The sequence below is a fragment of the Ranitomeya variabilis genome, chromosome 3 (genome assembly GCF_051348905.1).
Source record: "Ranitomeya variabilis isolate aRanVar5 chromosome 3, aRanVar5.hap1, whole genome shotgun sequence".
Lineage (NCBI taxonomy): Eukaryota > Metazoa > Chordata > Amphibia > Anura > Dendrobatidae > Ranitomeya > Ranitomeya variabilis.
This window is the reverse complement of record NC_135234.1, coordinates 72,839,669-72,856,717: the sequence shown is the minus strand read 5'-3', so window position 1 is coordinate 72,856,717 and position 17,049 is coordinate 72,839,669. Positions and strand designations below refer to the sequence as shown.

The 17,049-nt window shown below is 41.8% G+C and overlaps 1 protein-coding gene across 2 annotated transcripts in view; it reads right to left on the bottom strand.

The window, feature by feature from the left end:
- Window positions 1-17,049, bottom strand: part of ADGRG7 (adhesion G protein-coupled receptor G7) — a 95,909-nt gene that overhangs the window by 28,244 nt on the left and 50,616 nt on the right. For both annotated transcript variants that reach the window (XM_077294155.1, XM_077294156.1), the window contains 3 exons: window positions 11,322-11,431; window positions 9,370-9,701; window positions 6,966-7,041 (listed from right to left, as the gene is read on the bottom strand). In XM_077294155.1, the coding sequence (XP_077150270.1) occupies window positions 6,966-7,041; window positions 9,370-9,701; window positions 11,322-11,431 (518 nt within the window). The remainder of the gene's footprint in view (window positions 1-6,965; window positions 7,042-9,369; window positions 9,702-11,321; window positions 11,432-17,049) is intronic.

Below are 17,049 nucleotides of genomic sequence, written 5' to 3'. Positions count from 1 at the left end.
AGATATAGCAGTTGGATCGAGGGTTGGCTTTTTAAGGATAGGCGTGATTGTGGCATGTTTGAAAGCAGAAGGGAAGGTGCCAGAAGTTAGTGATAGGTTGAAGAGGTGGGTTAGGGATGGGATAAGTGTGGTGGTGAGGTTGGGGAGGAGGTGGGATGGGATGGGGTCGAGTGCACAGGTGGTGAGGTGCGATTTGGAGAGGAGACAATTAAGTCCCCCTTCAGTGATGTTGAACAATGAAGACTTGCCTTGTCTGGTCGATCTTATTTTTAAAGTGTGTGGCAAAGTCCTCAGCAGAGATGAGGGAGTTTGGAGGGGGCAGTGGGGGGCGGAGGAGGGAGTTAAAGGTTTTGAATAACTGTTTGGGGTTGTAGGATAGGGAAGATACGAGGGTTGTGAAGTAGGCCTGTTTAGCAGAGGTGAGAGCAGATTTAAAAGCAAATGCTGCTTGTTTGAATACAGTGAAGTAATCTTGCTAGAGTGTTTTCTTCCAACGCCGCTCTGTAACCCTGGACACTTGCTGATGCTTGTTAGCGTTGTTATTGTGCCAAGGTTGTCTATTGATACGTCGCACTCTGCCATGGATAAGAGGGGCAACCATGTCAATAGCTGATGCGAGAGTGGCATTGTAGAAAGCAGCGGCACTGTCTGTGTCTTGGAGTGAGGATATGGATGCTAGTGGTAGGATGGAGTCAGAGAGTGTGTGGGTGTCTAGGTGTGCAAGGTTTCTGCGGGGTTGTGCATGTTGCTGGACATGGGTGACTGGTGAGGAGGACAGGGATGAGAAGGTGAGTAGATGGTGGTCGGATAGAGGGAGAGGGGAGGTGGTGAAGTTAGATAGAGAGCAGAGACGGGTGAATACCAGGTCTAATGTATGTCCGTCTGTGTGGGTGGCTGCGGAGGACCACTGAGTAAGTCCAAAGGATGAAGTAAGGGACAGATTTACATTGTGTTGTTTAAGTGTTCCTTTTATTTTTTGAGCAGTGTGTGTGTGTATATATATATACAGTATATATATATATATATACATATATATATATATATATATATATATATATATATATATATATATATATATATATATATATATATATATATATATATATATATATATATATGAGTAAAAATAGGAAAGCATCACAAAAATAAAGTGAAATAAAATGGACATTTTGGACAAATGGCGTGGCAACGTTTCGGATGTAATATTCTTTCTCAAGCTTGAGAAGGGATATTACATCCGAAACGATGCCACGCCATTTGGGCAATAAAGTCCACTTTTTTTCCACATTTTTTTTGTGCTGTTTTCTTTTTTTACTCTTATTATTGGAAACCATTTGACTACTGGTTCAGAAAGCTTTGCATGACACTTGAGGTAGTATCAGATGCTGTTCCAACTTTTCTCTCTCTCTCTTTCTCTCTCTCTCTCTCTAAATATATATATATATACAGTATATATACAGTATATATATATATATATATATATATATATGTATAGATATATATATATCCCATACATATATGCAATGGAGAGAAAACGTCAAAACACCTGTTGAACTGACGACAGGTTTTTGGCATGTAAAAAAATAATGCCAAGAGGTATTTCAAAACTTTTTCCACTGTTAATGTCACCTATAATCTACATGAAACCAACTGAAAATAACCTAAAATCTTTTTGGTTGGAAGAAAATAACTAAAATAATGTGGTTGAATAAATATGTACAACCTTAAACTAATACTTTGTGAAATATCCTTTAAATTTATCACAGCATTTAGTTTTTTTTGGGTAGGAAATGACACATCTAAAATTTGCAATTTTTGTCCACTCTTCCCTGCAGTAGCTCCAAATCTGTCAGATTACAATGGCATATCTTGTGTACAGCATCCTCTCTAAGTGGAGCCATAGATTTTCAATTGGATTCAGATCTTGGCTGGGCCATTCTAGATCTTTTTCTGGCAAAACTATTCTTCTGTTAGATTTAGAGCTATGCTTAGGGTCGTCATCTAAAGTCCAAGTTCCAGCTACCAAAAAAGCAGCCCCAAGGTATAGTAGTGCCTCCACCATGCTTCACTGATGATAAGGTGTTCTTTTGGTGGTGTGCTTTGCACCAAACATACCTTTTGGAATTATGGACAAAAAGTTCAACCTTAGCCTCATTAGACCAAGTTTTCAGACATGCTTTTGGGCAGGCTTGATGTAGATTTTTGCAAAACATGGCCATGCTTGGATGTTTTTCTTTGTAGCAAAAATACTTAATAAGAAAAGGTTTCCATCTAGGTTTCCATCTTGCCACCATAACCCCACAGGCCAGACATATGAAGTCTACGGAATATTGTTGTCACATACAGTACACAACCAGTACTTACCAGAAATTCAGCAGCTTCTTTACTATTGCTTTAGGATTCTTAACAGCCTCCCAGATCAATTGTTTATGTCTTTTTCATCAATTTCTGAGTGGCATCCTGTTCTAGGTAATGTCACTGTTGTACCAAATTTACGCCACTACTTGATGACTATCTTCATAGTGTTCCATGGTGTATCTAATGCCTTGGAAATGTTTTGCACCCTTCTACTTAACCATGAGATCTCTTTGCTGTGTTGTAACCTATTTATGGACCATGGCTTTTGCTATAACATGCAACTAAGAAAATGTCAGAAACATCCTACTAGAACAGCTAAACTTTATATGGTGTTAATCAGAATCACTATGACTAGATGGCACCTATGCACGGACTACTGTTTAACATGAGTTTAAATGTGATTGGTTAATTCTGAACACAACAGCATCCATAATTATAAGAGGATGTTCACACTTTCAATCACATTGTCAAATAAGATGATTAAGTACAGGATCTATTTATCTGACTGGGGATGGAAATGTTCTGAAATGTCTTCTGTTTGAACATAATCCACCTGCTATCCATTTTTTTAACTGGAACAAAAAGCTTATGCACAACTTGTTTGTACTGCCATGAAAATCAAGGAGTCTATAAGAGAAGGATCATGAAATCAAGCATTAGGTCTTCTATTAATGGATCCATTTTTAAGCACTGTGCATGGCCAAAACACAAGAGGTGCTTAGAGACAACTGCAGTAAAAACGGATCGGTTACAAACAAAGCAAATAGGGATGAGCAGACCAGTGGAAGTTTGGGTTCGCCGGGTTCGGACGAACTTTAGCCCAAAGTTCAGTTTGGGTACAAGAACTTGACCCCTGAACCGAACCCAATATAAGTCAATGGAGACTCGAACTTTGGTTCTGTAAAAAGGTTATAGTAAGGGCCAAGAGGCTGAAAAAGGAAACAAAACGGGGGTAAGAGCAGGTCAAATGGCCTGCAATCAAATGTGGGAAATTATTCTAAATGACATAGTGCCAAAAAAATAATAAAAAATAATAATTTTGAACCAGAGGTCCAAGTGGAGAAGTGCCTTGTATGTGTAGTTTACTGTTTTGGTTAATAAATTAAAAAAAATGAAAAAAACAAGGTGGGGTCCCTCCTATTTTTAATAACAAGCCAAGAGAAAGCAGACAGTTGTGAGCTGATCTTATTATGCTGGGAAAGGTGCCAATATCCATGAACCTTCCCAGCCTAGTAAGATCAGCCCCCAGTTATCTGCTTTGCCTTTACTGGGTACTAAAAATGGGGGACCCCAAAAAAATGATGTGGGATCCCCCTATTTTAATAACCAGTTAAAGCAAATCAGACAGCTGGGGGCTAATATTAACAAGTTGGGAAGGGCCATAGATATTTTCCCTTCCCAACCTAATAAGACCATCAAGGCACTGACCTCGACACTGACATCAAGCCCATGGGTTAGAAATGGAGAGGCATCTACCAGACACTCCCAATACTAACCCAGTAGTCAAAAGAAAAAAACGCACACAAAAGTACTTTATTTGTAAAAAAAAAAAAATCACTCCTCTACAATTTCCCTCTTTCACCCATTTTTTTAAAAATAATCTACAGTGGTCTGCCGTAATCCGAATATAGAGGTCCCACGACAATCCCCGTCTTCTTCATCCAGTGTATGGAGCGACATTCAGAGAATGAAGCTCCATAGACTGGAGCAGCAGCCACTTCCGGGTCCCAGATGGGTGTGGCGGAAGAAGAACCTCCGTCCATTTCTGTGACTGGAGAACGGCCAGGGACTCATGCAAAAAGATTTGAGAAGCTGGAAGAAGCCTCACCCACGGAAGGGCAGAGACCCAGAAGAGTACACCTGAGAAGAGCAGGATGGCACCATTGTGGGAGAAAGCGAGCAAGTGAAAGGATGTGCTGATTGATCATTACCTGATTCCGGTAAAATGCGACAGCCAGTTCTATGGCATAATCTTCCACGGTGGTCCCGGAAGAGCCGACTGGAAGCCACAATGGTCCACAATGGTCATCGAAGATCCGGGAGCAGGCCTCAGGACAGAGTTCCCACCCAAAATTCCGAAAGTGGAACATGAGGAATAAGCAAAGGCAGTTTTGCGGTCAAGGCCCAACAGCAGTGGAGAGCAGCTGATGGCATCATTCGCATCTCTGCCGGAGAGTCCCATGGACTGTGTGCAACTGCCCCATGAACTCTATCCCATTGTTTTCCATGAACTTTGCCAAAGGGACCGCGAGCCTGACATGGTGCCAGAACTGTGCACTGTACATTTTATTCACAAAAAAGGGGGGAAGAGAAAGAAATGGATTACCTTAGGATTGTGCCAGGTCAGATCTCTAAGGACTGTGCACCTGGACTATCAGAGCTATTGCTATGTTGGCCAAGGGGCCTGTAAATTGAAAAGTAATTGGACACTGTAATGTAATGGGACCAGGGTCATGCAGATCCGTGTGAAAAATTGACTACCTGATGTGCATGCTGGGTTGAAGAAAACTGGACTGTGCCCATGGACTGTTGGGCAGTAGTTTTTTGTGTGGGTAACAGGGCCAGTATTATTAAAATAACTCAGACTCTGTGTTCCAGGGTCCCAACTGAGGGGGGCCAAAGTCTCGGTTGACTGGCAAAAAGTCACCTTTTGCTCCAGGACAGAAGCAGATTTAAATGTTTTGTGAATTTAATGTGAAAGTGTATTTTTTGCATTTTTGGTTTGCATTGATGTCTTGCAGGTTTCGTCAGGGTCGAGGACGACCATCTTTAAACAGGTGAGGTATGTAAAGGTGTGACAGAGACTGTTGTATATCTGCCCCTGAAGACAAAAAGTTGTTTAGTGTGAATATTGACATGCATTTTTATTATGTTATATTGTGAAATGTAAAATGTGTAGAGTGTAATGTAATTAATTTACATTGTGAGAGTAATGATGCTGCTGTGTGGGTACTGCAAGGTAACGCCTAAGGCAACTGGTGCAGTGGCAATCGAAGTAATGGTATTGTGGCATTGATGTCAGCTGTGTAAAATCCACTGACATCAACCCCAGGGGTTAGTAATGTTTAGGAGTCTATCAAACATCCCAATTACTAACCTGGTAAGTAAAAAGAAAAAAAAAACACAGAAAAAAAATATCTTTATTTGAATTAAAAACTCCCCAACAATTTCCTTCTTTCACCCTTTTGTTTAAAAAAAAGACCCACACCAGTCTGCCATAGTCCAAATGGAGGTCCCACACCGGTCGGTCCTCCGTAGTCCACATGGAGGTCCCACAATGATCCTCATCTCCATCTCCCAGTATATGGAGCCCTGTTCACAAAACAGGGCTCCAATAGACTGGAGCAGCAGCCACTTCCGGGTCTAACGCTGTGCTCCACTGGATCTCGTGGAATACAGCGTGAGAGCCAGAACGATGAGCGGTGATATGACAACGAGTGACCTATGAGGTCTCGAGTACAAGGCTCCATAGGTCACTCCCAGTCATGTTTCACAGGCAATGACGTTGCTGATGTCATCTCTCATGATAAATGTCCCTGAGTGATCTATGCAGCCTCAAGAACGAGGCTCCATAGGTCCCTCCCATTCATGTCCACGGGCGATGAAGTTTTTTAAAATTATTTATTTTAAACTGTCCCTAACTTGAGCAGCGTCGCCACCCGTGATCTGGTAGTTATATAGGCTTGGTCACGGGTGGTGCTGTCCAATCATAGCCACATCAATACTTGGCATGGCTGTGATAGCTCTGGAAATGCCCACAGCTTAAAAGATTGTTGATTGGCTGCTCTGCAACCTTTCAACAAGCTTTATTAAGGATCCAAACTACGAACAATAACACAGACTTTTGGGAGAAGTCCATGTTCGGAGTTCAGCACCTGACATCTAGGTACAGTACCTGAATTTTACAGTTCAGGTTCGCTCATCCATAGAAACAAATACAGATGCAAAGCTAAAACCTCAGTGTGCATCTATTTTTGCTCCATTTGCAATGAATCTAGGTTTTGTTTTTCTTTTAAGTGGATCCTGTACAAACGGATGACACTAAACCTGTGAGCAGAGGCTAAGGGGCCCATTTGATTTATTATTGCATTTGCACCAATTTTTTTCAGACTTTGTTGTTTTTCAACTTTTTTTTATTTGTATCTTTTTTTTTTCATTTGCGCCTTTTTAGATGTTTACTTTATGTGTTTACCTTTTTTTAAGTTCACCATTATTGGCTTGGTTTTTGTTTTACAAATATTTGCAACTGAGTCATATATTGTGACATTTTAAAAAGTAACGCTTCTGTGCAAGTGCATGTCAATCCTCTGCTTATATAATTTTATGTATGTACAATTTTTTTGTACAAAGCTGCACTTTAACGGAGTATGTGAATTTTGTGCTAGAAAATTGAAAAAAAAAAGGTTAAAGAGAAAAATAAAGTGCTTTTGGATTTAAAACTAAAGTGATGACCCTTGAAGAATTTTGAAAAAAAAAAAAGAAGTGATGTAAAAAATGTAAATATTGAATCGGGCTCTCAACTCTTGGGTTCTCAAAAGTTTTATATAGAAGTCATGACACTAAACATTCTGGAACAGTAACATTTTGAGTGTGATTATTCTACTTACAATTCTTTCCGGTTGTAGTTGTTTTCTTCTGAATATGTTGCTGCAATTGTTAAAGCAACAACTATTGCAGGGAGTCCTGAAGACACAAAACAAAATAAATGTAATTCCAAGTAGAAAGACAATACAAGCCGAATCTAATCATAAGAAAAGAGTCAGATAGCCATATAACTTGGACAAGGATCGGAATGTAATGCTCCGACTGGCCACAAACTCTCCCGACCCGAGTGTGACACCATGTATTTCTATGGAGCTGTCACGCTCAGGTCCAACAGCCAGTCTGAGCATTGCGTTGTGATCCTCATCAGAGATATATCCCGAAGAGTACCTGTCATTTTAAGTGACTTTTGAAAATAAGTGCTTATGTATGTATGTATAAGAGAAATCACACGATTTCTTGTCACTGAAAAGCTCTGGAGAGGGACAGAAGAGCACACCAAATAGGGCAATACCTTCTGGTAAGGAATAGGTATAAGCAATGGTAGCACTTACCTAAAGGTGTTTTGTGTAGGCATGGAAAGCCTGATGGTTGTGGTGCTGTATTTGTGTACTGGTCGTGGTTCTGGTGATGTATTCCTATACTGATGGTGCTTCTGGATCTGTGTTAGTGTACTGATTATGATTGTGATGCTGTATTGCTATATTATTGGTGGTTCTAGTTAGGTATTTGTGACATCTGACCTGACGTTACAATTGATTGCTGTACTAAGCTTAGAGCTGTATTCATGCGCTGATGGTGGTTCTGGTGATGTATTCATGCACTGATGGTGATTGTGGTGATGTATTTCTGTTCTGTTGTTGGTTCAGGTGGTGATCCTGTACTGATTGTGCTTCTGGTACTGTAATCCTGTACTAATGGTGCTTCTCGTGATAGATTCCTGTACTGATAGTTGTTTTTATGATTTATTTCCGTACTGATGGTGATTATGGTGATATATTTCAGTACTGATGGTGGTAGTGTTGCTGTATTTCTGTACTGATGGCAGTTGCGAAAAACAGCAATCAATGTTTTATCTATCCTTAAATGGAATTAATAAAAATATCTACTTTCCCCACAAAAAAAAGTCCTCACACAACTCAATGGAATGAACAATAAAAAAAGTTACACGGGTAGGAAAATGGCAAGAACAAGGGTTTCTTTGCAATTTCACTGGAATTGTTTCCTGTTTTCCAGTATACTGTATTGTAAAAAGAATGGTGCCATTCAACAGAACAACTTATCCTGCAAAAATGATGCTGTCAATCATCGATATCAATGGAAAAGTTAAAAAAAGCTGTCACTCTTTGAATATGGAAAAGAAAAAAAAATGAAAAAAAAATTGGCTACATTAGGAAGGGGTTAAAGCCATATGCATTTTAGAAGGCTTTTTTTGCATTTTAACTAATTTTTAGTGATGAGCGAATATACTCGGGGGTCTTCCGAGTATTTGTTAGTGCTCGGAGATTTAGTTTTTCTTGTCGCAGCTGAATGATTTACATCTGTTAGCCAGCATAAAAGTTCATGTGGGGGTTGCCTGGTTGCTAGGGAATATTCACTCATCACTACTAATTTTCCCTCTCTCTAGGAGAGGCTCTCTCTAATTGTTAGTAATTTCTGAGCTGGTGCATGCAGACTACCTGCTATCATCTCACCCTTATACAGCACAGAATTCAGAGAGATGGATTCATTCTTTCCCTGTAGCATACAGACAATTGCAATAATAGGAAAGATGTTATATAGCAGTACTAAACTGTGTGGCTATGAATCCTGCAAAATTTGATAGAAGCAGCTGTATGATCAATGTGCTAAGTGATTCTCATTCCTCCTCCCTCTCCAGATTGTTTAATAGATCATGTAACTTGACACCTCACCGTTCTGCCAGTCTGTCTAATTCCTCCGCCTCCTCCAGTACTAAGCTTTGTGGCTGTGAATCCGGCATTGAAGTTAAATAAATTTGATAGAAACTGCTGTATGATCTGCCTGGTCTCTCATTGTGCTGATTCTCACTCTTCCTCCATTCTCCCATAGAGTTTAATAGACAAGTGTAACCTTACACTTCACTGTGCTGCCAGTCTTTCTTGACTTGACCAAGACAGAATTGAGCTGTTTTTCAGAATGGATGATAACTTCAGATGGCAAGGGGGAGCAGTCGTGGCTCATGAGCGCAGAAAAAAAGCTAAAAGCTAATATGATATATTACAAGATTTCTGTCAATATACCATTGGTATCTGCAAAGTGTGTTGAATGGACAGTGACCATGTAATGTTTGGTCATAGACTGCAAGTCTAGAGAGTACCTCATTTAAACACATGAGATTAACCTACAGGGATACAGTATATGACCATACCAAGTCCACAGAGAAGAACATATATTAATAAACAAATAATCTAATAAAATAATGCAGGATACAGATAATAAATGATTTACCCCATCCTATAATAAGTTTACTTTTCCTAAAGTATTCCGGCAAGTAATTCCTGGCATAAACAATGCGGAAATGAAACTCCACTGCCAACAGCGCCATCAGTACAAATGCTGCCAACAGGAAGTAGTGCTGCAGAGCGGCCAATCCAGTGCACCCTCCATCGTACACCTTCTCCATGTCACTCCAAAAGAAGCTGTTTTCTGAATCATTCTGGTTTGGATTTTCTGTCACAATGGTGTATTTTGAGATCTCCATTGCAATGATGAAGATAATGTAGAAAATTAGCAAAGATGAGCAAAAACTTATCAGAATCCATGAAATTGGCTTTTTTTTCCTGGAATTACAAAATAGTCAAAAAAGAATCAAATCATAAATATGTTAGTTGTACATAGGTTATATGATATATTATAAGACAGTAAATAATAATACAGTGGTGCATAAAGAGGCACTAGTCAACCCATAATATGATAAGGCAACTAAGATATATGAAAATAGAGATCACCAATGTGAAGAGCATTACACATTACATTAAAAACAATTAAAAGTAGCGTTAAAGTGCAAAATAACCTCCTAGGTGTCCACATAAAAATATAGGCAGAAATCCGAACCCTCTCCCAAAATATCGGAATACAACGTAATACATAAATCCAATTAATTGTTTAGGTAACAAATCACTGAAGTTTATGAATAGATCACAAAAGAAATGACAAATATAAGTAACTCTGGTAAATATATAAACATATAAAATAGCAGATCCAATGCCAGAGTGGGACCTATCAAAGGGATACAGAGAAGGACGTAAGCCCCAAACATTACACCCTTCTACTTGCCTCTCCATATCAAGTTTTTGATGACATATGATTTGTGTCGATTTACACTTTTTTGTGCAGTGTTTTCACAGTGCTGAGATATCTGCATTTAGGTAAACTTCGCTGTATCTGTACATTTGGGGAACCCTTCTAACAGATTGTCACTCAATATGATCTAAATGTTACTCCTATATTTAATGCTGTGCAACGGTTTTATTTCAGGCACCGTGAGACCCAAATATTACATGACCTCATTTGGGATGCAGTATTTAGTTACAGTATGAGGTATAGACGGTCCTGTCAGGGTAAAGGCCACGGAGAACATCTATGGGCATGTAGAGAACAAGGTTAACAATCCATGTCTGTCGCAGAGTCATCTAGACAAAGATAGCCGTCATCTGTACGGACTAGCATTACCAACATCTATCACTGTACACATGAAGGTTTGGTCTGGCAGAATTACATGTGTTCTGTAAAAGAAGAGCAAAGAAAGCTATTGCCAAGCTCCACTGTAGGTGGTGTTAAAGAAGACAACCTGTCCGGCAGTTCATACTGCTCAAACCGTGGGCAGCATCCATCATAGCCTGGTGTCTCCAAGAAAATATACTTTGAAGAACCACCGCCACTGAAGGTGAATGACAGGTCTCTCTGTCGGTACACGCGAAGGATAGACCTGTCAATTATCTGCAGGGGCTCTGGAAAGAGTCGGCTGGGTGGCGAAGCAGGACACGTCTTGTCTCCAGCCATGGTAAGCAAGTCGATACTTCCCAGCGTCACTGCAGGTGATTAACAGGTCTCCTCTTTGAATGTACATAAGGAGAGATCTGTCAATCATCTGCTGGGACTATCCGGCTGGAGACCACACTAGTCCTGCACGGTTCTTTGAAACTGGAGCATTTCAGAGAATAATATTCCTAGCTGCAATTAGGCAGCCAGGCGGCAATTCATCCTTCCTGTAATTTGGGCACCATGAATTGCCTTTTTAAGGGCAAATTCAGTTTCATTAGGCCCATACACATATTAGATGTTTGGTCAACTTTGCCACATTTGACCTAGTAATAGGTCACTCCTCTAATATTTATCTAAACAAATAGAAAAAAAAAAGTAAAAAGAAATCTCTACAATTGGTGCTTTGTACAACTTACCTTGCATACAATAAAAATACAACAGTAATGCTTAATCCAATAACAGAAAGTGTACAGCCGACCAGTGACACAATGTTCAAGGAAGCAAAATTTATATTTTCTTTAAATTTCTAAGAAGGAGAAACACAAATATAGATTGGAATATCAGTAGTACTAGTGACAATTGCTTTTCCATACCAACACCAGTGCACATATTGTAGTGTGTTTTTCAATATTTTCATTTTCAGAACTCTAGTTAATGACTGGAAGCTCGGAGAACCATATTCGCTATTCTTTGCCCATCTTTAGTAGTATTCAACATTTGCAGTGATGCACAGCGCATCTACTGATAAGGTTCAACAGTCACGGCCTGGATATTTGAAGATATGTTAATTAGTATGCAGATCTTGTATTAGGGCACAATCAGAGGGGTAACTAGCTCAGGGGGGACGAAACCTCTGAGTGGGCCCTTAACCAGGTAACTGTGTGTACAACTACGGTGGTGGCCTATAATCATAGGTATACTGCTACATCAGCAGATGACTATGCTGTTACTAACAATCTCTATACAAAGATTAACACTGATATTACCGCCATATAGTGACAATATAGTGGTAGATACCAGTGCCGTAGAACACATAAGAGATTATATGACAGTCATCTTAGGTGACTTACAGCTGACTTTTTTTTCTGGTGCAGTCGTTCACATTTCCTGTCTTACCAAACAGGCCCAGACCGACATGATAACTTCTCCAACCAGGACTCATCTGCAGAGAATACAGCAAAGAGACATCTGACGTTTCACATTTCCAGCACTGTCCCCATCTATTCCCAACCTGCACAAACTCCTGGTCCTGATGATACCCCAACACTGAGCCACTGCTGTTTGTGTCTCTATTACTGATCCTTAGTACCCTAAATAATAATGCCCACCACAGTACCCCTTACATAGTAATAATGCCTCCTTTGTGTCCTCTAGATGGTAAAATTAGACCGTAGAAAATATTAACTCCCTGTTTAAATGCCCTAGAAAACAGTGCCAACATTTTGCCCCTACAAAGTAATAATGGCTCCAATGTGCCCACTTGACAGTCACAATACCCCATTTAATAATGTACCGAGTCCTCCCATATATAGATCCCCTCTACACAGCATGATGCCTCCCTCAGTTCCCATAGACACAGCATAATGGGCCTGACAGTAGCCCCCTCCCAGTGTATGACAGTACCAAGTACTCCCCACACTAACTGACAGCCCACAGTTGTCCCCCTCTGTATGATGGCTCTCAGTAGCCCCTTCACACTGTATGATGTCCCCAGTAGTCTCCCCAGTGTATGATGGCCCCCCGAAATCCATGCACACTGTAAGATAACACCCAGTAGTTCCTCAACATTGTATGCTTGGCCCCCAGTAGTCCCTACACTGTATACATTGTCCCCAGAAGTCCCACCACACTGTATGCATGGCCCCCACTTTTCTCAACCACGCTATGTTTGACCTCCAGTAGTCCACCCCCGAAGTCAGAATTTGGACCCACTGGTCACCTGAGCCCCATGCATACGTTAAGAAAAGCCATGAGCCATGGGACCCACCGGTCAAATGGCTCCAAAGAGATGTTCAGAGAAGCCAGATTGTGACCCCCTTGGTCAACTTGCTATGTACTTCAATGGACTGTCTTTACCTCCTCTCTGTGCATGCCACAGGTTGGGATAGTCGGCCCTAGAAATCGCAGCTGCTTTAATCCCGGCAGAAGGCTGAGATTCTGTAATTTTGAACCACCTTGGATATTTTTCTGGGACAATTCTATGTGTTTTGTCTGTTCATGGTTCAAAAAAGTATTGCCACAGTGTTTTACCATCAACCTGTGTTGTCTGAGTAGTATTATGCCCATGGTAACACGGTAAAAGGAGAGCAGACATTCAGTTGGATGATCCCTGGTCCATGTGGTCTCGAGCCAGTGGACAAGAGCACTCGCTAACCCCCATGTCTCCACAGTTCTAGTGAGCACTGTTAGGGCTATAATCCGGAAGTGGAAAGAACATCATTTCACCTAAAACCAGCCACAAGCAGGTGCTCCCCGCAAGATTTCAGACAGACAAGTGAAAGGAATTATCTAATGATAGTTGTCCAAGAGCCAAGGACCACCTGTGGAGAGCTACAGAAAAACATGAAATCAGCAGTTACAATTAGTAATGCACTTAACCTCTATTGCCTGTATGCATGCTCCCCATGTAAGACTCCATTTCCGAACAAAAAGCATGTTCAAGCGCATTTAAAGCTTGCTCAATTTACACGGCCCTAATTGGTCAGACCATCAGCAGATTTGTCTTTCAGTACCATCTTTATGCTGCTGACACACAACTATACACGTCATCCCCTGACCTTACCCCCGTTGTACTACAGAACGCCACTGACTGTCTGTCTGCAGTCTCCAACATCATGTCCGCTCTCTATCTGAAACTGAAACTCTTCAATACTGAACTTCTTCTGCTCCCGCCATCTACTAACCTCCCTAAATCTGACATTTCCCTTTCCGTGGGTGGCACCATAATAACACCCCTGCAGCAGCAGGCGCGCTGTCTCGGTGTTATGTTTGACTCCAATCTCTCCTTCACCTCCCACATACAATCTCTTGCCCGCTCGTGCTGCTTACACCTAAAGAACATCTCTAGAATCCGCCCTTTTCTCACTATAGAAACAACAAAAACTCTCACTGTCGCCTTGATCCACTCCCGCCTGGACTACTGCAGTGCGCTATTAATTGGCCTCCCCCTTACTAAACTTTCCCCTCTCCAGTCTCCAGGCTATCCTTAATGCAGCATCCAGGGTTGTCCATCTAGCTAATCGTTACTCGGATGCGTCCGCTCTTCGCCAGTCGTTACACTGGCTGCCCATTCATCACAGGATACAATTCAAAGTACTTGTTCTCACCCACAAAGCTCTCCACAGTGCAGCACCCCCTTACATCTCCTCCCTCATTTCTGTCTATCGGCTTAACCGACCTCTGTGCTCTGCAAATGACTTTCGACTAACCTCTGCACTAATCCGTACCTCCCACTCCCGACTACAAGACTTCTCCCGCACTGCGCCAATCCTCTGGAATGCTCTGCCCCAAGATATTAGGACCATCCACAATTTGCATAGTTTTAGGCGCTCGCTCAAAACACATTTGTTCAGAGCAGCCTACCACGTTCACTAATCAAAGTCACTTTATGTTTGCGTGTGTGTAGTCCATTCACTACTTCCATCTATCCCCCTCTCCCTGAAGATGACTGGACCATCATTGTAAATACATCATTGTAAATACACACCTGTACTTTGTATCTCCCACACCTCATTGTAGATTGTAAGCTCTCACGAGCAGGGTCATCTTAGGCTACTTTCACACTAGCGTCGCTTGCTGTACGTCGCAATGCGTCGTTTTGGAGAAAAAACGCATCCTGCAAAGTTGCCCGCAGGATGCGTTTTTTCTCCATAGGCTTGCATTAGCGATGCATTGTGACGTATGGCCACATGTCGCATCCATTGTGCGACGGATGCGTCGCGTTTTGGCGGACCGTCGGCACAAAAAAAGTTCCATGTAACGTTTTTTTGTGCGTGGTGTCCGCCATTTTCGACCGCGCATGAGCGGACGAAACTCCGCCCCCTCCTCCCCGGACACTACAATGGGGCAGCGGATGTGTTGAAAAACTGCATCCGCTGCCCCCGTTGTGCTTTTTTTTCACAGCATGCGTCGGTACGTCGGGCCGACGCATGGCGACGGCCCCGTACCGACGCTAGTGTGAAAGTAGCCTTATTTTGCTTTAATTATTGTATTGTTAATGTTGTTACTTATGACTGTTGTGTTTAAAACTGTTAAACTGTAAAATGCTGCGGAATATGTTGGCGCTATATAAATAAAGATTATTATTATTATTATTTATTATAATGACATTTAGACAAGCCTGGGAAATGCTGGGAGAATATAGACTGGTCAGATGAGACCAAAACTCTTTATATGCCATAATATGCACCGTGCCTGGAGGTCAAAAAAGCACCATAAGTGAAGTTTGGAGGTGGGAACATCATGGTGTGGGGCTGTTTTTCAGCATACGGCACTGCAAACTTCATATAATTGAAGGAAGAAATGAATGGACAAATATATCAAGACATTCTTAATATAAATCTTCTGCCATCTACCAGAACGATGTACAAGAATAGAGAATGGACATGTCAGCAAGGCAAGGATTCCAAATACTGCCAAGAAAGCTATCAATTGGTTTCAGAAAAAGAAAATAAAGATGCTAGAATGGTCAAGCCAATCGCCTGATCTGAATCAAATAGAAAATTTATGAAAGGAACTAAAGCTCAGAGTTCATAGGAGCTCACAAACAGAACCTTCAGGATTTAAAGTGTGTTTGCTTGGAAAAATGGGCCAAAATCACGCCTGAGCAATGCAAGCGACTAGTTTCTCAAACAAGAGCTTCTCAAAGCTGTTATCACCAACAAAGGCTTTTTTGCAAAGTATCAATTAATATTCAGTAACAGTGTCCAATACTTGTTCACTGTGTCATATCTCATTATTACACACTAGCTATTGAACCCGTTCTACGCCCGGGTGGCGAGCATTTATATTGGTATATGGTCTCCATCCTGGTATGTGCTGCTCCCATCTTGCTCTCCCATCCTGTCATGTGCTGCTCCATCCTGCGCCCCCATCCTGTCATGTGGTGCTCCCATCCTGCACCCCCATCCTGTCATGTGCTGCTCCATCCTGCATCCCCATCCTGTCATGTGCTCCCATCCTGCGCCCCCATCCTGTCATGTTCTCCCATCGTGTGCCCCAATCCTGTCATGTGCTGTTCCATCCTGCGCCCCCATCCTGTCATGTGCTGTTCCATCCTGCGCCCCAATCCTGTCATGTGCTGTTCCATCCTGCGCCCCCATCCTGTCATGTGCTGTTCCATCCTGCCCCCCATCCTATCATGAGCTGCTCCATCCTGCATCTCCATCCTGTCATGTGCTCCCATCCTGCGCCCCCATCCTGTGATATGCTGCTCCATCCTACACCCCCATCCTGTCATGTGTGTGCGCCCCCATTCTGTCATGTGCTGCTCCCATCCTGTGCCCCCTGTCATGATCTCTGCAGGCAGAGATCATAGCAAGCCTATAGAGGGACAAGCTCTCGGAAGATGGAACTATACTGACCATGAACTAAGCCTGCCGCGCAACTAGAAATAGCCAGGTAGCATTTCCTATTTATAGCTAGATGCCCAGCTCTGGCCTAAGACCTAAATAGCTAGCAGAGGGAAATATAAGACCTGGCTCACCTCTAGAGAAATATTCCAAAGAAGACAGTAGCCCCCCACATATAATGACGGTGAGTTCAGATGAAACAACAAACGCAGCAGGAAAATAGTCTTAGCAAATTTGAGGTCCGCTTACTAGATAGCAGAAGACAGATAGTATACTTTCATGGTCAGCAGAAAAATACTAACAAAACACCATCCAGAGATTACCTTAAACTCTGGCATTAACTCATAACGCCAGAGTAGCAATCCCTGATCGACGAGAGCTTTCCAGACACAGTAACAAAACTTCAGCTGCGAACTGGAACAAATAGGCAAAACAAAACATGGACAAAAGTCCAACTTATCAGTAGTTGTCTAGAAGCAGGAACAAGCACTGAGAGGCATCAGATAACATTGTTGACCGGCAAGAAACCACCAGAGAAATGAGCTTAAATAGCGACACCCACTACTGATGGAAT